This window comes from Cygnus atratus, chromosome Z (assembly GCF_013377495.2).
Source record: "Cygnus atratus isolate AKBS03 ecotype Queensland, Australia chromosome Z, CAtr_DNAZoo_HiC_assembly, whole genome shotgun sequence".
Lineage (NCBI taxonomy): Eukaryota > Metazoa > Chordata > Aves > Anseriformes > Anatidae > Cygnus > Cygnus atratus.
Genome location: NC_066396.1, coordinates 15,308,840 through 15,332,661, shown reverse-complemented (window position 1 = coordinate 15,332,661; position 23,822 = coordinate 15,308,840). Strand labels below are relative to the sequence as shown.

The 23,822-nt window shown below is 44.3% G+C and overlaps 2 protein-coding genes across 4 annotated transcripts; one reads left to right on the top strand and one right to left on the bottom strand.

Moving 5' to 3' along the window:
* Positions 1 to 331: 331 nt before the first annotated feature.
* Positions 332 to 10,775, top strand: HMGCS1 (3-hydroxy-3-methylglutaryl-CoA synthase 1). The gene is made up of 10 exons (XM_035566169.2): positions 332 to 463; positions 3,644 to 4,101; positions 4,435 to 4,560; positions 5,053 to 5,217; positions 5,899 to 6,067; positions 6,195 to 6,365; positions 7,061 to 7,167; positions 7,510 to 7,635; positions 8,458 to 8,621; positions 9,021 to 10,775. Exons 2-10 carry the CDS (start codon positions 3,654 to 3,656, stop codon positions 9,111 to 9,113), a joined length of 1,569 nt encoding a protein of 522 aa, XP_035422062.1. The 5' UTR covers positions 332 to 463; positions 3,644 to 3,653; the 3' UTR covers positions 9,114 to 10,775.
* NIM1K (NIM1 serine/threonine protein kinase) lies at positions 10,144 to 23,822 on the bottom strand. 3 transcript variants are annotated; one of them, XM_050716595.1, is made up of 4 exons: positions 21,267 to 23,822; positions 16,993 to 17,077; positions 15,901 to 16,169; positions 10,144 to 13,188 (listed from the first exon to the last, which is right to left on the bottom strand). In XM_050716595.1, the coding sequence occupies exons 2-4, from the start codon at positions 17,060 to 17,062 to the stop codon at positions 12,439 to 12,441; spliced, it is 1,089 nt and encodes a 362-aa protein (XP_050572552.1). In that variant the 5' UTR covers positions 17,063 to 17,077; positions 21,267 to 23,822; the 3' UTR covers positions 10,144 to 12,438. The 3 variants fall into 3 exon arrangements, with proteins under 3 accessions (XP_050572552.1, XP_050572551.1, XP_035422063.1); XM_050716594.1 differs by lacking the exon at positions 21,267 to 23,822 and adding an exon at positions 18,330 to 18,985; XM_035566170.2 differs by lacking the exon at positions 16,993 to 17,077.

Genomic DNA, 23,822 nt, shown 5'->3' with positions numbered 1-23,822 from the left:
AAAATGGCGGCAGGGTTCGGGCCGGGGCGGGCCGGGCCGCGCGGGCCGGGCCGTGCCGCCCGTTGCTAGGCGACCGACGGCCTCCTCGCTTCGCCGTGCCCCGGCGGCCGCCCTACTCTCACCCGCGGTCGGCCGCGCGCTCCCATTGGCTGCCCCCGCGCGGCGCTCGGCTCCCATTGCTCCGCCGCCGCCCGTGCCGCGTCCTCATTGGCGCGCCGCCCTCTGGCCACGCCGCGTCACTTTCTCACACCATTCCCCCCGCCTCCTCCGGCGGCCGCGGCGCGCTCGGAGGGCGGGACCCGGGGCGGTGGCGGCGCCCGTGATTGGCCGACGGGAGCTGCCACTCAGCGCGCGTGCAGGAGCCCGGGCCGCGGGGCCGTTTAAAGGCGCCGCGCGCCGGTTGCCGGCGTTTCCTCCTGGTCGGGCGTGCGGCAGCGGCAGCGATCGCCATCGCCTCGCGCAGGTGAGCGGCCGTGGGGCCGGGCCGCGTCCCCTCAGAGTGGCCGGGGACGGGGGGCGGCTGTGCGCGGCCACGGGGCGAAGTGCCGGTACCGGGAGCGTAGGGTCGGGTTTTCGGCTGGTGACTTGCAGCCGGGGGCTGTGCGGCCGTTAGTGGCCTCAGAAGTTACCTCAGAAATGTCAAAAGTGTCGGCGGTATCCTCATGGCTCCCTACAGGTACCTGAAGGGAAGGTGCGGGGAGCAGGGGGTCCGCCTCTTCTCACAGATAAACGGTGATAGGACTAGAGGGAATGGCCTCAAGCTGCCCTAGGGGAGGTTCAGGTTGGAAACGAGGAGACATTTCTTCTCGGAAAGAGCAGCCAGGCATTGGGACGGGTTGCCCAGGGAGGTGGTGGAGTCACCGTCCCTGGGGGTGTTCACGGAAAGGCTGGACGTGGTGCTGAGGGACGTGGTGTAGTGGGTGATAGTGGTGGTAGGGGGATGGTTGGACTGGGTGATCTCGGAGGTCTCTTCCAACCCCAGTGATTCTGTGAATAATGATCATGAATGCTGCCGGTTGTTGTGGGAGAAGGCGTTTCTACATCTGGCAACGCAAAAGAGAAAGTTGTGGCTGTCTGATGCTGCTCATTCATTCCCTGCAGAACCCAAAGGGGATGCAAAACAAAGCAGGTTCCTCGTTGCCTTGCACTGAAGCATCTCAGGCTCTCGATTTTTAAAGGAAGTAGTACTTCTGAGTACCATTTCACTCTCAGTGACTGGGATTGTTTGTTGTTGGACCAGGGGAACAAAAGGCTGCTTGTCTCAGGTCAGACGAACAATTTCCATCGTAACAAGTGACTTAAGATGCCACACGTCCCATTTTCTTAAATGACCAGAGCAGGCATATAAAGCAACGTTGTACACTGTGGTGTAACCTGACAGCCCTGGCTGCTGCTACGCCAAGCGTACTTGGTGAGAATACAACAGAAATCGCCTCCCTTAAGTTGTCTTCCACAAAAAGCTCTTCAGCGAAGGAACTGCGGCAAGTAACATGTAATTAAATGCTGGTGTTGATCTCCAAGCCCTGTAACTGGCAAGCACAGAAGCAGAGTGTTTTCCTCAGAGCTCACCAATGATGCAAACCCTTTTGGCATACTGAGCTGTCCTCAGAATAAATGCCTGATTAAAAGCCATTGTTCTAGGGCTGTGACATGACAAGTCCATTATATGCCATCATCTTGTCTTCTGTGCTCATATGTAACTTAATTAAAACTGCAGTCTCTGCTCCCTGGTAACCAATGATGGGATGCATGGCAATGGCACAGAGCTGTGCCGGGGAGGCTCTGGCTGGACATGAGGAACAATTTCTTTGCCATGAGGGTGGCTGAGCACTGGGACAGGCTTCCTAGGGAGGTGGCTGGTGCCTGTCAGGGACACTTGGATAACGCCCTCAGTAGCGTGCCCTCTAACTTTTGGCTAGCCCTGGTGTGGCCAGGCAGTGGGACTTGGTCATCTTTCTAGGTCACTTCCAAGTGAGCTGCTCTGTCCCAAAATTAACCATCGCAGTCTCCGCAGGATTGTGCCGGGCTCTGGGGGCGAGGCTCAGCCCTGGGGTGTCACCGTGACCGTGCCAGGGCACCCCACAGCTGGCTGTGCCCTGTCTGGTGCCGTCCAGAGGGAGGAAGGGGTGTCTGTGCCATGGCATGCTGCTCTCCAAGCGGCTCTTTGGACCTGGAAAGCTCGTGGTTGGTGCTGTTGGCATTCATTCACCCTCCTCTCCTCACCAGTGCCCGTGTAGATTTAGGATAAAATGCGGCTCTGGGGTCTGGGAGCAGCGCTCCCAGAAAGCCACGAAGCTCACAGTTGCTGTCTGTCCCCCTAAATCCTTCTCACGGTCAGTGGGGCAGCCCTGGAAGCATGCATGGGATGCCCACCGGAGCTGGATGGTGCTCTGGGCATCCCGTCTCCCGGCTGCAATTTCATTTAAAAACAAATAAAAAAAGGTGAAAGCAGCAGCGAAGCGTGTTCAAAAACAAGAAGAAAGGTGAGGGCAGTAGGGAAGCCTCCGACACGGAGAGCAGGGAAAGCCGGCGGGACGCGTGGCGCCGGCCGCAGCAGGGGCACGGCGGCGCTCTGGGGCCGCGCCGTGCCCGCGCCGCGCGCGCTCCCGCGGGGAAGGAGGGGGGGTGCGCGCGCGGGGGGTGCGCGCGGTGCCCGCCCCCCCCCCCCCCCCCCCCGCTCCGGCGCATGCGCCCTGGCCGCAAGCCGCCGGCCATGGGATTCCGCAGCGTGTGAGGGACGGGACGGGACCCGGGGGGGGGGGGGGGCGGGGAGAGCGGACGGGAGGGGAGGGGAAGGGAAGGGAAGAGAAGGGAAGGGAAGGATCGGAGGGGAGGGGAGGGGAGGGGAGCGGCTGTCCGCGCGGCGCGGCCCCGGGTGGGTCCCGGTAACCTTGAGGCGGGCGTGGGGGGGCGGCCGGTGGCGGCTGAGGGCCCGCCCCGCTGTCCCGGGGGAGGAGCGCCGTAGGTGGAGGGATTGAAGGGGTAACAAGGCCGTGGGTGCTCCTCTGGCCGGGGAGCACACCTCTAGGCATGGTGTCGGCGGTCATAGTTCAGGGACGGCAGAACGGAGTGGGTGTTAAAGGAGCAGACAGAGCCTGGCGTCTCTGGCACTTACAAGCGCGGTGGAACACCCTGGGTCACTGAGCATAAAGATACAAGCAGGTTCGGAAAGTTCTGACCTGTGTTATGGCTGGGTTTATTCCTGAGTTAGTTGGTTCTTGATCAGCAACAGTTTAAAAAGCAGTCCGGTGTTCCTAGCCTGCTTGTGTAGAATTGAGACTTTGCTTACACGCAGAAATAGAATAATAAACAGACTCATTTCTCAAACACTTCTTGATCATGTATTTTGCTGCGGTGAAATACCTTGGGCTTTAGCTAAATGTACCCGGCTCCAGTGCTGAAATTGAATTTTCAGTTAAAAGAACTTAAAATGAAATGTTATCAAATTGATTATGATGTTTTCAGTATGCTCAGACCAAAATCTCTGAGGCTTGCCTTTTGCAAATGAACTTGTAGGATACCTAAAACTTAACCTTTTCTGTATACCTGCAGAGAAAGCTAAAGTACATACAAAGTAGGTCTCTAGAAAGGGATGTGTATAAATGAGCTGTTTTTGTTTTTTTTTTTTTTTCTTTTCTTAAAGATCTGCCACAATGCCTGGGTCTCTTCCAGTGAATGTTGAATCCTGTTGGCCCAAAGATGTGGGAATCGTTGCACTAGAAATATATTTTCCATCTCAGTATGTTGACCAGACAGAGCTGGAGAAGTATGATGGCGTGGATGCTGGCAAGTACACCATTGGGTTAGGCCAGTCGAAGATGGGGTTCTGCTCTGACCGTGAGGATATCAATTCCCTCTGCTTGACTGTGGTTCAGAAGCTTATGGAGAGGAACAGCCTCTCCTATGATTGTATTGGGAGATTAGAAGTTGGAACGGAGACAATAATTGATAAATCAAAATCTGTGAAGACTGTCCTGATGCAACTTTTTGAAGAATCTGGTAATACAGATGTAGAAGGAATCGACACCACGAATGCATGCTATGGAGGCACTGCTGCTCTTTTTAATGCGGTTAATTGGATTGAGTCCAGTTCTTGGGATGGTAAGTTCAGGGTATTTTCTTGCAAATTTACGTCATTCTCTGCTGTTGGTTAATCTCTTTATAATCACAGTGTCTATGCTTAACTGTATGAAATCCAGAGGATAAACTATGTTAATTCTTTCTGAAGTCTTAAATATTCTGGGCATTTGCCACTAGTTAATTACATGCAGAAGATGAGACCATGGATAATCATCACTGGTCTTTTCCCACGAAATTCGGTAGCTGACAGAAAAGTTAAATGGTTTGAAATAACCAAATCCCAAAAGTTGCTGGTGGGTAGCAAAATCTAGATTCTTGACTAGTTCTCATTGTTATTTCTGTGTGTTTTTACAGGGCGTTACGCACTTGTTGTTGCTGGAGACATTGCTGTGTATGCCACTGGAAACGCCAGGCCAACAGGGGGAGCTGGTGCTGTTGCTATGCTGGTTGGCCCAAATGCTCCTTTGATTTTTGAGAGAGGTGAGTCCTGTGAGAAAACAAATACCATTCAGCCAGATACTCGGTCCATTCTGAAGCATGCCCCCTGTTTCTCTGGGTTGCTGGAGGGCTGGATTAACTCCCACTAATGTCAGAAAGTTGTCTCCTTTTGGCTACCTTGGCCAAGTCTCCTATAGTACGCAGTAAAAACCAGTTAGAGATGCTTCTATCTGTTTTGTACTAGGAGATTCTCCAATAAAGTGTGGGCTAGAACTGAATAACAAAGCACTGCACTCTCATTTCAAGAAGAAATGACCTGTTAATGTGTTTGTGATGCTCAAGCCTACTGTACATGAGTTGCAGGCGTTTGAGAACTGTGTGAAACATTACCTAGAAAGGCTTGAAGTGCTAAGAAAACCTGTTTGTCTGGGACCAAATATTAGTTGCTTTCCACATTTGTGAAGTGATGTATTCAAACTGACTCACAGAAGCTAAATAAAATAAAATTCAACGTTGCCAAATTCTCTCCATCAGGATTGCGCGGAACCCACATGCAGCATGCCTATGACTTCTATAAGCCAGACATGGTCTCCGAATATCCTGTCGTTGATGGCAAGCTGTCTATACAGTGCTACCTCAGTGCGTTAGATCGCTGCTATACTGTCTATCGCAACAAAATCCACGCCCAGTGGCAAAAGGGTATGTAGCCACAAATACTGGAACATATAATTACACAAACAGTATATTTTCAGGTTTTAGCATCCAATCTAAAGACAAGCATACTGCCTCCTTTTTTTTGTTTTTGAGGTGGTTGAAATGTTTGCTCTTCCCCCTTAAGAAACACATTATTTCTGTACTGTTACAACTGAGTACCTGATGATCAATAAGGAGTAGTCTCTTCAGGCTTTTGTTGTGGCAATATAAATACCTTGCTTCAGAGTGTGTTGTTTTTCCCTCCCCCAAAGCTCTTAAAATATTGAGGTTAATATTTAAATACAAAGTGATTATATTTATTTTATCCTCCCATGTTTAGTAGTTGCTTCACCCCTATTAAGAAGGACAGGTTTGAAGGAGAGGTGAAGCAGAGTATTTCTTATTTCAAAATGCTTGGTAGAAATACTGAGTTTCTGTTAAGGTTATAGCTGTTTCTTCTAGAAGAGTAAACATTGCTCAATGGTGCACAAGATCAGTAAGAAATGAATTTTTAAACAGACGTTTTGTCAGTGTTTTAAATGAGTTTGCCAGTAAGAGTTAGTCTTGAGTTGTCTTTTGTATGCTGACGTATTACGACGACTAAGTCGTGCCATCCCCCTGTTTTATTTTAATAGCTGAAGTGAGTACAAGTAATAAGTTGTAACACAACTTTTCTGCCAATTCCAGAAGGAACAGACAGACGTTTCACCTTGAACGACTTTGGATTCATGATCTTTCATTCTCCCTACTGTAAACTGGTGCAGAAGAGTGTGGCTAGACTGCTGCTGAATGACTTTCTCAGTGACCAGAACCCAGAGACAGCAAGTGGCATTTTCAGTGGGCTGGAAGCTTTCAGGTGAGAATGGTTGCTGCCTTACTTGTTCAGATAGTCTTAATTTGGTAAACATGCAAGATATTCTTCCTTTTCCTCTAACTATTACTGACCACTTCTTTTTTTTGCATTTATCTGTTTGTTGTAATAGGGATGTAAAACTTGAAGATACATATTTTGACAGAGATGTGGAAAAAGCTTTTATGAAAGCTAGTGCAGAGCTCTTCAATCAGAAAACCAAAGCTTCATTACTTGTGTCCAATCAGAATGGAAATATGTATACCCCTTCAGTCTACGGTTGCCTTGCCTCTCTTCTAGCCCAGTAAGTATAAAATTGGAAAACCAAACTCATAGCTTTTTATATGTAAGCACATAAAATGTTACGAAATTATTCTGCATACGCAATTAGTTCAAGTGACAAGTGGATTCAAAGTTTGTGTCAGAAGCTAATCTAAAACACTGCTTACTGCTTTCCAAAGTAGGATCTTATTTGTAAGGTGGTGTACCTTTTCCCAACCTTCTCTCCCTTAACCTCCCCAAAAGACACTGCCATAGTAGAAAACAGAATCAGAATGCTTCCTCTGTTTCCCTATAATAATAAAAGCAAATATTTACTTAACTTTTTTTCCCATCACTGAGACTTAAAAAAGCATGCTAAGTATAAATTAAACCACTCATCTTGGGTCTCTTGTATTGTTACTTTGCATTCCAAGATGCGATGTTTCATTTTAGGCTTTAGGACACTTAGGAATGAAAATTGGCCACCTCCTAGATTATCATATTCTGGGCATTTCTTTGCTCTTCGTTTTTGCATAGGCAGTCTTGAAAATCATCTCATAACAGCAGTGTTTGAAATCTTTTTTTAAAAAGCCCTCATTTAAGCATATAGCATGCTAGATGTGGTGTTGTAGTTGATACAATCTGATGTCTGCTTTTTCTAAGCTAGCTGCACTTTCTAGTTATTTAAAACAGGCATCTTGACTTAATTCTCAGCTTAAACTGTTGTTTCGTTTGCAGGTACTCTCCAGAGCATCTCGCAGGACAGAGAATTAGTGTGTTCTCATATGGCTCTGGTTTTGCTGCTACTCTGTATTCCATCAGAGTTACACAGGATGCCACTCCTGGTGAGTGAAACGAAGAGATGCTAATTAACTCCCTTGCACAGCTCACCTCTAAAAGCTTTGCTACGTTACCCACCAGCCTAAGTAAACCTGTAGAACAGTGCTTAATGACAGTAACATCAAAGATGTTCCAGCTCCAGGATATGTTTTAAGTGACTCTTTGGCAAATAGATAATATTTTTCAAATGCTACAAATGTTTTTCTCAAGTAATTGGGAATATTTATACCTAACTAGAAACTTAGCTTCTATAATGCAGAATATTTTGAATAGTCTTGCTATGCAAACATGCTAGTGTGCAGCTTTTGGCACTGGTGCAAATGGTACGTGATGGGTTTATGTTGTAGGTTCTGCACTGGACAAAATAACTGCAAGCCTTTCTGATCTTAAAACAAGACTTGACTCGAGAAAATGTATTGCACCTGATGTCTTTGCTGAAAACATGAAGATTAGACAGGAAACTCATCACTTGGGTAAGAACTTCATAAACATATATTGTAGAACCATAATCTTAGAATTGCAGAACAGTGTGGGTTGGAAGGGATTTTAAAGGTCATCTGATTCCAACACCCTTGCCATGGGCAGGAACACCTCCACTAGGTCAGATTGCCCTGTGCCCCATTTAGCCTGGCCTTGAACAGCTCCAGGGATGGGGCATCCACAGCTTCTCTGGGCAGCTTGTGCCAGGGCCTCTCCAAACCACTGAGTGAAGAATCCATATCTGTAAATCCAATCTAAACCTACCCTCTTTTAGTTTAAAGCCATTACCCTTTGTCCTATCACTAGGACTTCCTGACAGAGTCCCTCCCCAGTGTTTTCCCACATGTCCTGGAAGGCCACTGTAAGGTCTCCCCAGAGCCGCCTTTTCTCCAGGCTGAACAGCCCCAGCTCTCTCAGCCTGTCTTCATGGGAGAGGTGCTCCATGGTCATCCTCATGGCCCTCTTCTGGACTTGCTCTGACAGGTCCGTGTCGGTCCATGCCCTTTATATGTTGGGGGCCCTAGAGCTGAACACAGTACTCTGGTATTCCAGTATTCCTAATCCTACAGCAAAATACTTAATTTGCACAGGTGTAATGATTTGGTTATGGAATGAAGAGGATGTCCAACTCTTTCTACTTCCTTGTAGCTTGTAAAGTGCTTTCCTGTAGCTTGTACACATTGAAATGAAATGAAACCAAATGAAATTGGTTTTCCCGTCTTAGTACTTCTAAACTGCAATATGTAAAGGCCAGTGTTGAATGAAACTCTCACCAGGAACCAACTAACAGTATGTTGTTGTTTTTATTTTCTCAGCCAACTATATTCCACAGTGTTCTGTAGAAGATCTCTTTGAGGGAACATGGTACCTTGTGCGTGTGGATGAAAAACACAGAAGAACCTATGCACGACGCCCAATCATGGGTGATGGACCTCTGGAGGCAGGAGTTGAAGTTGTCCACCCAGGCGTTGTTCATGAGGTGAACACTGTGCACTCTTTTAAAGTTTGATGTAAATGGTGGAACGGTTTATGTGGTTGTCTTAGCATGTGCACGTATGGTAAAAGATGAAGGGATTTAACAAATTATTTCAAGTGCTTTGTTAAAATATGTAGCGTACAAGCCAGAAGTAAAAAAAACACATGGAATTTTAAAAAATACATTTCATCATAACAAGAATGAAACTGCACAAGAATGAAACAAGAAGAAACTGGCTGTTTTCACATGATCACTTTGCATGAAGCATGACCAATGTGAATGACTTAAAACCAAGCTGTCCAGTATAGCATGAATGTTGTTTGAGAGTTGGACTAGCCATGAAGTATTGAATGTATGTGAACTAGAAAACTGTATTTAATGTCTTTTTTCCCTTCTTCTTAGCACATCCCAAGCCCTGCTAAGAAAGTGCCAAGAATCCCTGCAACAACAGAATCTGAAGGCGTTACTGTTGCCATTTCCAATGGGGAGCATTAAGATACCTCTGTGAGGTGGGGAATGGAAAAAGGTGTGAGGGTAGGGTGAAAGAAAGGATTACAGTAGTACTGAAGTTGCATTGTACAGTAGTACTTAATTGGGGATGAAAAACCTTCAAACTCCTTGAAAGGATTTGTCTTAATGCAGTGTGCTGATATTTATAGTATTTTCAGGACACTAAAATCATTAATATACTGGAGATAATGGGACTTGCTAGGGGCTTTGTGGATTCTTTAACATGTCTGAATTTTTTTAATTGCAGAGTAGTAGCTGTAGTCTATTACAAGGTCTTTGTACATAGAAAAAAGTGAATCTTCTGCTTGCTTTTTCCATGTAAAATGGCTTGAAACCTACACTTAAATTCTACTTGTATGCAAAAGTGTGTGGCAAAATAGTCCAAGCTTTTAATGTTAGGGTTCTCAGTGCCTTGACAGTAAGCAGTCAGTCTTCTGAATTCTGCACTTCTCTTGCCCTTTATCACCTTCCCTTTCTTCTCCCAGTCTACCTCTGCTCACCCCATTGCTTTGGAAAAGATACAGTACCAAGTAACGCTCACTACCGTAATAAAATCACTCTTCCCCTATCAAAATAGTGGATCAAGGACCACAAGGCTGACAGTAACTAACAATGTTAGTTATCATGAAGTTCCACCTAAAACCCATTCTGTGCATTTTTTACCTGCCTTATAAATCACATCAGCCTGGGGGGAAAGAGGAATGACGAGGGAGGTAGACGGTTGTTCTTCTAAAGAACATAAAAGGGTATATTTCTTGGACTTACTGATTTGGCACTTTTCAGGATTATTTAACTGTAACAAGTATTTAAAGGAGCAGAATTTTCAAATAAAACTTCTAGACATTATGGAGCTGTTTTAATTGGCAAACTAAGAAAGGGAGTAGGATCATTTTGTCTGGAACTCTGGCCTCTCACTATTCTTTATATAATACATTTCTAAGAGACTATTTCTAACTTTGGATTTGGCTTTGTACTTTGAAGTCCTTCTCACTATTGGTGATGTCTTAGGAGTGGGGTCTTTTCTTTCTTTTTTTTCCCCAGTATGCAAGCTATCCATTTTTGCAAGTGGTAGATACACAGTTCTAATGGGGATTCCATTCTGGTAGCTTTTTAAAGCCCAGATTGGTAATGAACTATGACATGAGCCTTGTAAGCTTGTATTATATATTTAATTGAGCTAATGTACAGAATGAAGTTTTGTTGAATTTTATTTCTTTGCTAATTCTACAAAGCTACATTATCTCATATAAAGTAGCAAGAAATGATTCATCTGTTTAAATCACGATCTTTTTTGTGTAACGAAGTGTTTGTATTATCTGTCACTCACTAGGATTTGGTAACTTGCTGTATTTGTACAGTCAAGCCTTGGTAAAATAGATGTTTATTATAAATTGATGGATACTAATCTGTTTGTTCTGCTGAAAGTTATGGAGCAGTGATGCATGAAGATAGTGTTTGCAAGCATTTTGGTTTAGGTTGCCCTCATGAAACTTGTATTGGCACCAGAAAAAAAATTGCCATGGAACAAAGTCCATTGCTGGCAGTGGACAAGCCAAGAATTGAGCTACTGGCACAAAAAGTTAACCACAGACCCTCACTGTCTGTGAGGCTGATCCCTTATTAAAATAAAGTTTGAGATATTTGAAACCTGCTGGAGTAGTGCTGACTTGTTGAGTTTTCAGGATGCATTTTATCCTTAACAGGAAAGAAAGGGGAAACTGGCCTTGTGAAAACCCGAACTGTGGGGGTCACAAGCTGTGTGGGCCTCCTGGATCTTTCTCCTTGATATCATTCCATTACACAAATGGAAGAAAGGGTTGTCAAGGTTGGTGGGAAATCACTATTTCAGGGCTGTGTTTCAAGGTAACTTACATGTTTTCAGATGGAAACTTACTGTTGTGGAGGAATTCATTCCCAGCTTATAAAGTACAATCAGTGTTACTACTGTCTTAGGAACAACAGCATTGCTTTATCTCCTTCTCACATACACCATGAAAGGGGATCAGTTCTTGCTTTTTGCTTACCTGGGTCTTGTTGAGCACAGTTTTCCATGGGTGGCTTTTCAGAGTCATTCTGTTGCTCGTTTACATTAACTACTCTTTTTAAGGTCAACAGATCATCTAATTGGCCCTAATAATAGATAAGGCATCCTGCCTTTAAATTTGACATCACCAACTGTACCTCTCTAAACGTTGCATTAGTTTACCTGTCTTAACTAAAATCATACAGGCTCTACCTGTCAGCGTGGGCATTTCAACTGTGCCTGTTCAAGAGGACAGCTACTACCCGTTCACATCTGAGCTGCTGGTGTTGCTGATTAAAATGCCTGATTAAAGCTGAAGGTAGGAGTACGTACGTCTTGGTGACACTCGGAAACCTGACAATTCCTATTTTTCTAACTTCATGAATATCAAAATCAGTTTTTCACCAGCCTCTGTTGTCAAAGTATTATCGCAGAAGTTAGTACAAGCCTGAAATACTCAGTATGAAAACAGACCTAAGTATCCACAGCGCTCAGCTTACCTAGGGATGCCCAGTGCTAAAGCAAGAATGTAAAAGTACACGAGTCTTGGAGTACGCTTATGTTTGTTTCGTTATTGGAGTGCAACTGGGTTCTAAGCGGTTGCGGACTGTGAGAATCATACAAATATTGGAACGTGTCAGAAGGTTAGATGGCAGCCCAACCAGTTATGCACTGAAAATTGCAACCACACCTGCAGGGTTAGAGTAGCATATCTGAATTTGCCTTTCTGAATTTTGACAAATCAGGAACCGCTGTCAACAACAGCCTTGTCCTTTCTACAGTTATTTTTCTTTTCTTTTTTAAAGCTCTAATTACTTTTTATGTTTAATTTGCTGAATAATTTTTAAGAAGATTTTTTTAAAGAATTTACAGTTGTTTGCGGATTGACTGTTCTCTGTGAAAACTGTTCTGGTCTGCAGTGGCAGAGTTTTGTCAAGCTAAGGTAACTTTCTGAGAAGTCAGTTGTAATGTGTGTGCTTAGAGATCTCCCAGGCATGTTAAGGGCAGTATTATTTTATCTTTATTAAAAGATCACTTCCACTATTTATCTCGTACCTGTTTTACCTGAGTTCTTGCACTGGCTAGACCATGCCCCTGGAGCAAAGGGAAAACCAAGCACATTAGAGCTCTGCATTTGAGCACTCCAAGTTTGAACTGAGAAATACAAAGGAGATGAGGCGTATTTGGTTTATTTAAAAGTTACAAAAAAAATGTTAACACCAAAGCTTGGGAAAAGTGAATAAAACCCTTTGTTAAGTGTGCCGAGTATAAAGCCTGCAGTGCAGTTTACAAAATAGAACACAGCTTCGATGTGTACTTTATCCCACTGTAAGAGTTGATACCTTTCTTCAAGTCTTGTTCTTTGGGATCTGGACAGGACATTATAGGGACACACTCAAGCGCCCTTTTCTTCTGTACTCTGTGTAAAACAATTCTGTAGACACCTGTTATTGAGCTGCGTGCGTCTCTTCCCCGGTTATTTTGAATGTGTTCTTCTGTGATTCCCAGATCTTTCAGAGTGTTTTTCACTTCAATTTCTTCCTCTTTGAGCGTACTAATCTCAGACAAATACTTTGGATCCAGTTTAAATGGCTGTAAAGGCTTAGGGTATTGTATCCCCTGCATCCATTCACTGTTCATAATAAGTTTGACAGAGTATCGTTCTGTTGGTACTGGCTGAAGGACTCCTTTTATCAGTTTCTGGCAAGGCTCTGAGAGGGAGGCAGGCAAACTATATGTCCCTTCAAGAATGCACTTTTTCAGTTTGGCCACTGTATCTGCTCGAAATGGCATGATACCTGTCATCATGAAGTATAACAGGATTCCTAGTGCCCAGATGTCAACATAAATGCCGACATAGTTTTCATCTCGGAAGAGTTCAGGGGCAGCATAAGGAGGGGAACCACAAAAAGTATTTAAAGTTTCATCTCTCTTACTGATGGTGCTGAATCCAAAGTCTCCCACCTTAACACAGGTGTTACTGGTGTAGAAAACATTTTCTGCTTTCAAGTCCCGGTGAATGATATTATTCTCATGCTATAGAACAAGAAGAAAATATGGTATTAGCTTGTTCATCGGGAAGTTCCCAAGTGACTACCTCTTACCATTGATTAATTGCCACAATGGGGAGAGAATTGCCTGTCTCAGACGAAGTCAGAAGTAAGCATTACTAGGAAACTGAAAAGTTAAAGTATTTAAATAAGTCTAATGATTCTCTACTGCTGAGAAAACAGCACAGTACCTGGAGGAGATAGGAAGAAGGATGTCCTTTTATTTTTAAGGACAGCAATCTCATGTTAACAAATTTACTATTTTCATTAAGTAGATTTGTGGTGGCATCATGGCTATCCATACATGTCTAGATACCTTCATGTGCAAAATGTGTTTTATTTTTTCAGGGTTCAGAACACTTTTGAAATTACTACATTTCTGTAATGATGTAAGTAACAAAAATAATTTCTTTTTAAATGATGCCATTTTTGCATATGTTCTGAGCACTTGGACTTGTGAACAGACAGCTTGTAGTTCACGAAGATCATAAAGGGAATGTGAACAGACAAAATAAGAAAGCTGCTATAATTCTGTTGTGTGATCTAATATCCTGTGAAGAACTGGTAATGGCAAGAGAGAAGGATCACAAACTTGTGCCTTGTAATATTCCACAATCTTACAGGACACTGAGTTCAGTGGTGTCTTCTAGTTTTAGAAATCGATAGTAAATAGGCTGCAACTTGTACCTTTTTTCCTCAAATTGAAATTTTGCAAATTGAATTTGCTGAGTGGACATACACCTGTCTTGATTAGGTAAGGGTTTAACGTCGTCTTTGAAATAACTAGGAAGAATGGAAGTGTTTGAGCACTTTCTGCTCTTTACCCTTAGAGGTAAGAAGGTGCACGTGTATCTGGGGGCAATAGGGAAATCCTTCTGTATACCCTTCTGTGTCACACACTTTTAAAACTGTCATTAGTAACAACCAGGGATCTTCAATCCTCATCTATGAGGGATGAGATGGGATATGAGTATCCTGAATTTAATGGATTAGCAAAAGTAACATCTTTTTTGCAGAAGACTCTGTGCATGAGTGAAGAGGTTGGCCAAGGTGGTAGTCTGGGTTTGATGCTAAGAAATAGATGCAATCTTTAAAGTAAGATCCAATATCTTTGGAAAAGGTGTTGAAGCTAATCTGTCATTTAAAGAACATCTCATCGTTCTGTCAAAATACATTTAAAAAAAAAAAGACACTCCTTATATATTCTGTAAGCAGTTTGCAGCATGTTTCTAGATGCCTGACCTGGAAATAAATACCCTTGCCTGTGACCTCCTGCTTTTCAAAGCCCAAGCGAGTTACCTGGCAGGAGAGTGAGCCACCAGAGGGCACCCTGTGCCAACCTTAACAAGTCTTAGTTTTACTTCTCAAATACAGAAGAGTTTTCTAGTGTTTTTGTGCTGTAGTCACTAAGCAAGGTTCAGAGGAGGTTGTACAGGAAGTAGTTAATTACCCTCTTCTGCCCTTGTAGGATGCTTTGTGTTCTACAAATTGCATCATTCTAAATCCAGTTGCAGTAATGAAGACTAGGCAAGAGGAAGTGACTGGCTAGGGGTTAAGATCACAGATTGCACCTAAGTGAGGACCAGGAATTAACTGTCTTAATTGCCAGTCTCCCACATTCATTAATAAGTAAGCTGGGTGTTTGCAATACCTAGCACACTTTCTCTGGGACACTTTCTTCTAGCAGAAGAGTGATGCTAAGTTTTGAAATATCTGGAGGGAAGAAATTGAGCTCTGTTACATGGTACCTACAGCAACATAGGAGAATGCTGTTACTAAATGGATGGTTCTACCCACCAAATGCTCCTATTTCAGTTTCCTCCCAAAAGCTGCCAACAGAGGGGCAATAACTTGGGGTGGATATGAAAGTTCTCTTGGATATCTTTCACAGAATCACAGAATATCCTGTTTTGGAAGGGACCTAAAAGGATCATCAAGCCCCACTCTTGGGCTCCACACAGGACTACCTAAAAATCAGACCCTGTGTCTGAGAGCATTGTCCAAACACTTCTTGAACTCCAGGAGCTCAGTGCCGTGACCACTGCCCTGGGGAGCCTGTCCCAGTGCCCGACCACCCTCTGGGTGCAGAACCTTTCCCTAACACCCAGCCTGACCCTCCCCTGTCCCAGCTCCATGCCGTTCCCTCGGGCCCTGTCGCTGTCCCCAGAGAGCAGAGCTCAGCGCCTGCCCCTCCGCTCCCCTCATGAGGGAGCTGCAGGCCGCCATGAGGCCTCCCCTCAGCCTGCTCTGCTCTGGGCTGAACAAACCCAGGGACCTCAGCCGCTCCTCATACATCTTGCGCTCTAGACCCTTCACCTTCTTCATAGCCCTCCTTTGGATGCTTTCTAATAGTTTTATGTCCTTCTTATATTGTGGTGTCCCAAACCACACATAGTTCTGGAGGTGAGGCCACACCAGTGCAGAGCAGGACAATCCCTTCTCTTAACCAGCTAGCAATGACATGCTTGATACACCCCAGGGTACTGCTGGCCCTCCTGGCTGCCAGGGCATACAGAACTTTAGGACAGCCCTTCTCTAGTTTTTTTTTTTGCTTTTCAGAGATACAGGCCAGAAGTCTTGATAACACTAAACCTACTGCTTGGAAAAACAAAAGGTACATCCACTAATTCTGCCAAGGGTACATCCACTAATTCTGCCAAGTAGTGAGGAGCAACGTGCCTGTGGAAGAGCAACTTACCATGTGCTTCACAGCAGAGACAATCTGGGAGAAGATTATTTTACACTCTGTTTCTAATAGCTTCCCTTCTGTAGTGATTTTAGTGAAGAGCTCCCCACCTCCTGCATACTCCATCACCAGGTGCAGTTTTGAGAGCGTCTCCACTACTTCATACAGTCTGATGATATTTGGGTGGTGCAGTTTTTCCATGTTGGATATCTCACGAGACAGCAAACGTTGAGTCTTCTGGTCTAGTTTTGTCTTGTCTAAAATCTTAATAGCTACTTTCTCTGAAAAGAAAAATGCTTCTCCATGTTAACTCAACAGGTACAAACGGTAACACTCTTTGTGTACAATAATGCTTGGTTGTGTAACTGCAGTGAAATTTCACCTATGATGAATACAAGATAAGCTACAGCAGCCTCCTAAGCCCTGTCATCTTTCACACACACCCATCTTCATCTTCCTTTCTGATCTCCAGCGTCGTACTCACAGCTGGTATAGCTAGAGAGTGGTAGAGTACTGCAAGTGCTAATCAAATCATGTGTTGTGTTCCATGGCTATCAAGCTAATACATGTCTGATGACCACAATTACATCATCTGTTAGGTGTCTAGCCTAGGCATTGCAGCTTTCAAAACAGAAGTCTGGCCCCAAGTCAGAGAGATGGGAAGCTGGTATTGCTGCCCTCTGTTTTCTAGAAAGAAATGGACAGCTGAGAGTCTCATCTTGGTGTTACAATAACGAGCGGAGATGCTGCATTCCTAGAACACAGACTGATCCTGCAAAACCCCTAAGACTGGGCTGCAAATGTGTCTCCCTCCTCAACTTGCTACTCACTAAAATGTTGAAGTCTGTGCTCTCGCTTTTTGATATTAGCTCAGTGCTGTTCAGATAATTTAGGTGTGTTATGCACAAGAGCCTGATTCTTCCAGACTAATGGAGGTGTTGAATTTAGGTGGTTTGTTTCAGAGCCGACAGAATACTCGGAAGTAATTTAGGGACTTTGAATATAACCCTGCAAGCTCATAACAGAAAGATGTGTTTAAGTTGGTGTGACTTACAGAATGGTTGCCTAACGTCTTATCCCATATCCCCACAAATTCTCAGTTACCAAAATCAGTGTTGCAGAGGTTTGTCTTTCTCAGGATAGCTGAGCCAGTTTTTCCAACGAGTTCATGCATGAGTAGTTCTTGGTACTGCACAGAATACAGGAAAAGTACAATTTTATGTCTGTATACGACAGTGGGCCATGAATTCACACCACAGATAGACTTTATACTAAGGAAGGAAATAAAACAGTGAAGTAGAATAAGTTGCAGGGATCCTGTAAGACAGCAAATCTGTCTTGTGCTGTCCTGGTAATGCAAAGCCGTGGTTAAGTTCTGTGTTTCTGTTGCTTATCTACAGTGAAGCCAGGGGTCACAAAATGCTCGTATACATACATACGCAGCTGCACTGTATCAAAAGGGAAGCTCCAAAAGATCAATCAGAATTGCCCTTATGTTTCTGTCTTAAACTGGTGGGCCATGCCTCTTGTCTTGAATACAGCTGGTACCAGAAGGATTAGCCTGGTTAGGATAGGTTTACAGTGCCTTTGTGTAACTTATCAAGACAGCAAAATTAAACTGAACCAGGGCAGGTAAAACAACTGTTTGTTCTTGGAAAGAAGCACATTTAAACAACCATTTCAAGATTTAGATTAGATTAATCATTTTTTATCAAATCTTTTAGAGAAAAACTTCACCTTTCTTTCTAGCACACAGGGGCAAATTAAAAAAAAAATCAGTATTGCTTACTTGTTGCTTTAAGAGAAGAGTGACAAGACCATAACATGTTTACATTGGGTATAAAGATATTCAAGATGTTTTTACGTAATATTATAAAGCTGTTTAACTCAAATTTAGTGTTTCAACATACTGGAAGTGTTACTGATACATATGCATTTATCTCTGTACAGGTTAAAAAATTCCACATTTGGTATATTTACATTTCTTAGTAACATAAATGCATAAATTGATCCCCCTACTAAAGCATGCAGATATTGTAACAAATGAGGTTCTTCTGAAAGGTGCTGGATCGTCCCTTGATGTGCCTGTTTTCAGAAGGACTCTGGACTGAACACGGGGCAGGCTTCCCCGCCTTGCTCCCCTAACCTGTTTCATGCTGCCTAGCAAGCCAGTTAGGAGAGATTGCACTGTGCTCCCGCATGGTGCTGGTGGTGGTGGCGAGGCGCATCGGAAGGGAATGCAGCTGCAGAAAGGGAACAGCACCCGGCACTGATCCTGGCAGAGCTCTGGCTGCTGGGACCTAGGGGTGAAAGACTGTAAAACCCTCATCACGTTGGTAGCTTGTTGACCACCAGCTAGACTGAGAGGAAAGAGCATCAGCTCACAGTAGGTAACATTTGCACAACTACATGTGTAGGGATAACAGTTCTCAGAATCTTACCTAAATAATTGCATCGTTACATCTTGATTCATAAAGTTTGGGTGCATTTGGGCTTTAAACAAGCAAACAACAAACTTCTAGGAGAAATTCTTTCCATTTTCTTTTGCTGTAATTTACTATTCCTCCTAGTCTGTTTTCCTGCAAAGTGTTTATAAGGAAGGAAAACAAAAAAAGTTTTAGAATCAAAGGGCCAGATCCTGTTCTCACACCACCATGTATCAGGACCAAGCTCATTTAAATCTACATCGTGTTTGTGTATGTGTGATGTTTACGAAAACCACATGGCCTGAATTGTTAAAAAAAAAAAAAAAAAAACACTCCTTATTTTCCTTCTTAAACTGCCTCAAAAAGAAACAAGCAAACAAACAAGAAAAACAAAACAGAACAAAAAAAAACAAACTTGGTTTACAAATCCTCTATTACCCTTGCATGGTAGCAGTTCAAACAGGAGGGCATTTTCAGTAGGCAATTTATTTACCAAAATACTGAAATTAATTAGGAAAAGATTTTGATTGATCATATGCTGGGTTTGTTCAGGTTTTGAAAAGACCTATCTGAAATCTCAGTCAACAAGAGAGATTAAAAGAAGGCTGAGAAAGTATTTCAGGAAGAAGTGGTGTATGCTACACTGGCAAAAGGAAACAAAAGCAAAACTGACCTGAAATAGCTTAAAAACAAAGTAGGTGACTGGTCAGTCCTGCCCTTGCAATTGCTGCTTCACAGCAGATGAACTTTTTAACAGCTGTAAGTTTGGGGTGTTCTTAATTGTATACATTCAGCTGTGCTCTCAGACACGTGGAATAAAGGTCACAGAGTGCTTAGGAACCTAACTGTCCTAAGCAAGCAACTCAACAGGCATCTGGAGAAAATCCCTGCCAAAATTCAGGTTAATAACATGGACAGCACTCCTGAAAAACCCCATGAACAACATAGCACCAAAGATTTTCCTGTATCTGGTAAGCAATCAAGGCAACCCTTGTGAGAGAAACAAGGTTCTCATCAAGTACAGTCCTGCAGTTTTTTCCCCCTTGGAAACTTTTCCAGGTATCCTCCTGGAACAGAACTCACGGAGTACAGAACAGCACACGTGTAATTACTTATCATAGAATCATAGAATATCCCGAGTTGGAACAAAAGCTGATCTTGGTAAAGAACAAAACTTTCTCAATACAGGGTGAAATGTCAGGAGGAGGAAGATGCTTAGAACATACCAGTATGACAATTTCTGAACACCTAAATGTCCCCTCCCAACATACAAGAAGCCTTTCCCTACCCCAGGAACCCAAACAGAAGTCATAATAATGAAGCCTGTTTAATTTACGTCTCAGCCAAGAAAAAGACTTGTACTCATTAGCGCTGTGCAGACACATCAGCTCATTAACAACACAGCAGTGTACATCTGTTGGAAAAAAATAACTCCTCTTCCAAAGGATGTGTGTGTGTGCACGCCTGTGCACGGGTTTGTGCACGCCTGTGCATGGGTGTGTGCATGCACACATGTTCTTGGTCTCCCATCCCCACAGTGCATTCTGTGAGGACGGATGAGCTCGCAGGCGGAGACAACCAAGGATATTTTCCTCTCATCCCTCCTTCTTCAAGAGCGTTGCAAACTTAGTATCAAAAAATTAAATCCTTGCCCAGTGAACATTATAACCCAAAAAGCTACTAACAAACAAAAGAAAATCAGCCCTATACACATTCTAAAGCAACCTAAGTTCAACAGGTAAAAGGTTTATCCAGCCCCAATTTATCCTTCCATTAGTGTTCCTCCTGTGCGTGGTGCAGGAGTGGTATTTCCGTCAGCAGCAAGCACAAGACAGTTTTCTTTGGAAGGAAAAAAATCACTGAGCGTAAACAAAACTATGGGCCAAGTACAACAGTGATGCCTCCCTGAAACAAGCAAGCAAAAAAAACCACACCCAGATAAACCAACCCCTAGCCTTAGGCAGGCTTGAATTTTGGGGAAGAAATACCGCCAATTGTCCACTGTGCTCCCAGTGCAGCAACAGCATCATAACTGGGCTAAACGTGAGCTTCCAGACCTCTGCATCTGGGCTGAAGGAGGTGGTCAGCAAAAATAAGAACTGGCAATAAGGAATGAGGGCTTTGGGGAATATTTAGTTCTCTCAGCCTTAAGGTGATGCAGGGAAGGAGAAACAATTGAATTGGAAAGACAGAACAGAAGATATTAATGTACATGGGGAAAACTAAGGGAAAACAAGAATAGTTTCTAATATTGTCACAGACAGCAGAATAAACAGGGTAGGTGAAGACAAGTTCTGAGTTACACCTGTAACTGAAATGTTTGCTGCAGCTACCTAGCTTTTCTAGCTCCCCCTAGAAGCAGCTTATGCAGTGCATTTCTGTACTTAGAAAAATAATTGGCAGTTCAACACAGCCTTCTACCCAGGTTTGGCTGTAGCAAAGCTTGTCCTCCTGCGTCTGCTCAGCCCACACCGATATGCCTTGTCCCAGCTTCCTGTATGAACGCACTACCTGCACGAGTCAGCAAAAACAGCATAACACTTCTCACCAAAACTACTGTTATCGAGTAAAAGCCTCAGCCATGCCAGTAAATTTGCTGTGAAACAAAGGAAGCCTTGCTAAGTGGGGCTGTGGGCAGCCCCTGAGCTGGGCAGAGCTGACAGCAGGCGGAGTGTTTGCAGGAAGGAGGTACAGCACCGTGGGGTTAACTTCCCCAAGTGCGCAGACAAACTTTGCCACTCTAATAAAACGTTTCTGGCTGCTAGTCATGAATACAGGCTTCTCCAAGCTAAGCGTTTACCTGTGTGCCTGCTTACAGAGTCACGCAACAAAGGCACGTACAACCTGCATGTGTATTTAAGGCTCAGACAGCACCTTTTCCCCAAAAAGGCCCATCTGTGTACACACACAACTAGGGCTCACAGAAACCACGACCCACACAGCAGTGCCTACCTTTGGTCAGGGAATGAATTCCAAGTTTCACCTGTGAGAAATTCCCACTTCCTATTTCTCCTCTGACTCGATAGAGGCCAATTCTCTTTCCCAAGGTTAATTCTTTCACCACTTTTTCATTCTGGGACATATCCTGCATTAGTTTCTCAAATGGGGTCAGCCTCTGCTGCCTGCCCTCTTCGTCTCCTCCACAGCACTCCTCACGCCCGTAGTCCTCTCCGCTGTCCTCACGATTCCACCTGGCATAGCGGAGTTTTCCAAGACCTCCTCCATTCACATATCCTGTTGTCATAGTCTGTAGGATGGTCACTTCCCCATTGAACAAAATGCCTCAATAAGCAGTTTAATGAAGTGAAATAATTCTCATGAATATACAATCCCACATGTAATGGACATGGTGACAAACAGAAGAAAAAAAAAGCTGCTTATCAAAAGTCCAAAGACTAGTCTGGAAATTACCTTAAAAACAAATCTTCTGTATTTACATGTTGCAATTTTGTCCAAAACTGGGGACAAAACTTAGAGCTATTTATGTCCATCTCCCACTAACAGGTTTACCGTGTCAGGATCTTCATCTACAAGATAAAAGAGGCTTTGCAATTGAAACACTAAGCTTTATGCACAAGAGTGGCGAGTTGCTCACGTTCTATATAGTACCTTTGACACAAATGCAAAATATTTGACACAAATTTTCAGGCTTTAGCTCGCTGCTTTGAAAACTAACTTGATAGAAAAAGGTCAAACAAATAGCTGATTAACTGCCCTGAATAAACCCAGATGCTTCCAGTTCATTTTGAATAGCTGACCTTAAGAGCGTAGCTCTTGACTCTGGTACCAGTCCAAAAGCTGAATGCAGGGTTTTATTTTGATTCATTCTTCAGCCTGTGAGCTTGTCACTGTGCCTTGGAAATGACTGCCTCGAAGCCTTGCTGTAAATAGTCTGTTGCTCCTCTGTTTCCTTCCCATCGCTAGTTTAACAAAGCAACTGATCTTGGAAGATGACAGGAAAAGCATAATCTGTGCACCAGGCAAAAGAAACGCTGCGCCTCAGTATCACCGGAGTCACATGGCAGGACAATACAGGATTAGGTAACTGCAATGTCACTTTAACCCGCCTTTATTTAGATGAGCTTTCTTTAACGCCTTGAGCCTTCTCAAATTTTTGCCAGACGCATGGTGTTCCTAAGCAGACAGATGAAGAAAGTCATTAAAACCTTTACATAACGGCCATGCACTTCACTGAGCGACAGCACGCCGTGCATCATTTTACCAGTTTAACTCAATTTGTTCGGCAGCACACGTAAAATGTCCTTACCCTGAATGCACAAGCCACCACTTATCTTTAAAACAGTACAGCATTTTTTACTCCTTTACCCCTGAAAAATAAGCGTCCATCAGCAAGTGCTAATCCTGCAAACACGTCCTTTTGGAGTGGGGAGCTGGGCCTGATGGCTCTGCAGTACTGCCAGCAGTGGTAAAGCTCACCTCTCCTGCTCCCAGCCTGCAGCACAACATGACTGATGGGCACAGGGGACACTCCACTGCTGTCATACAAGGATTCATGGGACTCAGAGGGAGCACTGCACCAGTAATTCCACATGTGGAGGATTGGGAAGGCAGACAGTCACCTACGGCACTACAATGAAAGAGGGTCTGTGACAACGCCAGGTGGAGCTGGTCTCCAAACCCTGACAGGAGGAGGAGAGGCCAAAGGCACCACAGAAGGGTGAAGAAAAAGGAAGCTGACAACATCTGTCATTAAAAATGGGAACCAGAGTGGCACGAAAGCATTCACCTGCACTTGTTAAGCAGCGCTCTGCAGCGAAGACTGGAAAGAGTGGCTCTGCTTCTAGCTGTCCGCCCAGAAACGCACACACTGGCGTGTCCCCTCACCTTCCCGTGCTCTGGCTGCACGGACAAAGAGCCTCCACGCTGCTCCTCGCCTTCACAGCTCGGGAGGGTTCCTCATCCCTGCACCTCTCCTCCCTGAGGCGCGGGCTGCTGCTTGCTGCCTGCCTGGCCCCGCAACACGCTTACCCCTGGCAGAGCTCGCAACTGCAGCGGAGCAAGAAGTTTGTGTTTTGTGATGTGCCTTTGGGCTCTTCTTAGTCTTTTTCAAAGATCTGAATCCTGTTTGAAGGTTACATATCAGGCAGCTGCAAGGGAGAAGGCTGTTTTCATGGCTGACAATAAACGTGTAAAACAGTAATATATAATCAATTAGATCTGGTGCCAGATCATCAGAAACATGGAGTGCAGAGAAAAAGGCTGGGAAGCAAACAGCCTGTAAACACTGCTCAAACTTCAAGGCAGAGCATTCCAATATATTGATGTTGAATTCTCTAGATCTAAGTAGAGTCTAAACCCTGACAAATGCTGTATGTATGCCATCACTATGTGCCAAAGCCTGAAAATGTCAGTAAAGCAGAGACAGAGGAAACTGAATGAAGCCGTCGGGGTTCTCTCATCTGCCCAGCCTCCGGTAGCACCACAGCTGGCCTCTGACTTTCTTATTTGGCACCAGAGGAGAAACACCTGTGTGGAGGACTCCCTAGC

Bases quoted from the DNA above. Each gene is read 5' to 3' on its own strand.
- HMGCS1 (XM_035566169.2), top strand. From the start codon at position 3,654: ATGCCTGGGTCTCTTCCAGTGAATGTTGAATCCTGTTGGCCCAAAGAT. The intron at 6,366-7,060 runs GTAAGTATAAAA...TTTCGTTTGCAG, and splicing joins CTTGCCTCTCTTCTAGCCCA to GTACTCTCCAGAGCATCTCG. The intron at 7,636-8,457 runs GTAAGAACTTCA...TTATTTTCTCAG, and splicing joins ACAGGAAACTCATCACTTGG to CCAACTATATTCCACAGTGT.
- NIM1K (XM_035566170.2), bottom strand. From the start codon at position 21,558: ATGACAACAGGATATGTGAATGGAGGAGGTCTTGGAAAACTCCGCTAT. The intron at 16,170-21,266 runs GTAGGCACTGCT...TTTTCTTTTCAG, and splicing joins AATTCATTCCCTGACCAAAG to AGAAAGTAGCTATTAAGATT. The intron at 13,189-15,900 runs GTAAGTTGCTCT...CTTGTTCTATAG, and splicing joins TCTCTGCTGTGAAGCACATG to CATGAGAATAATATCATTCA.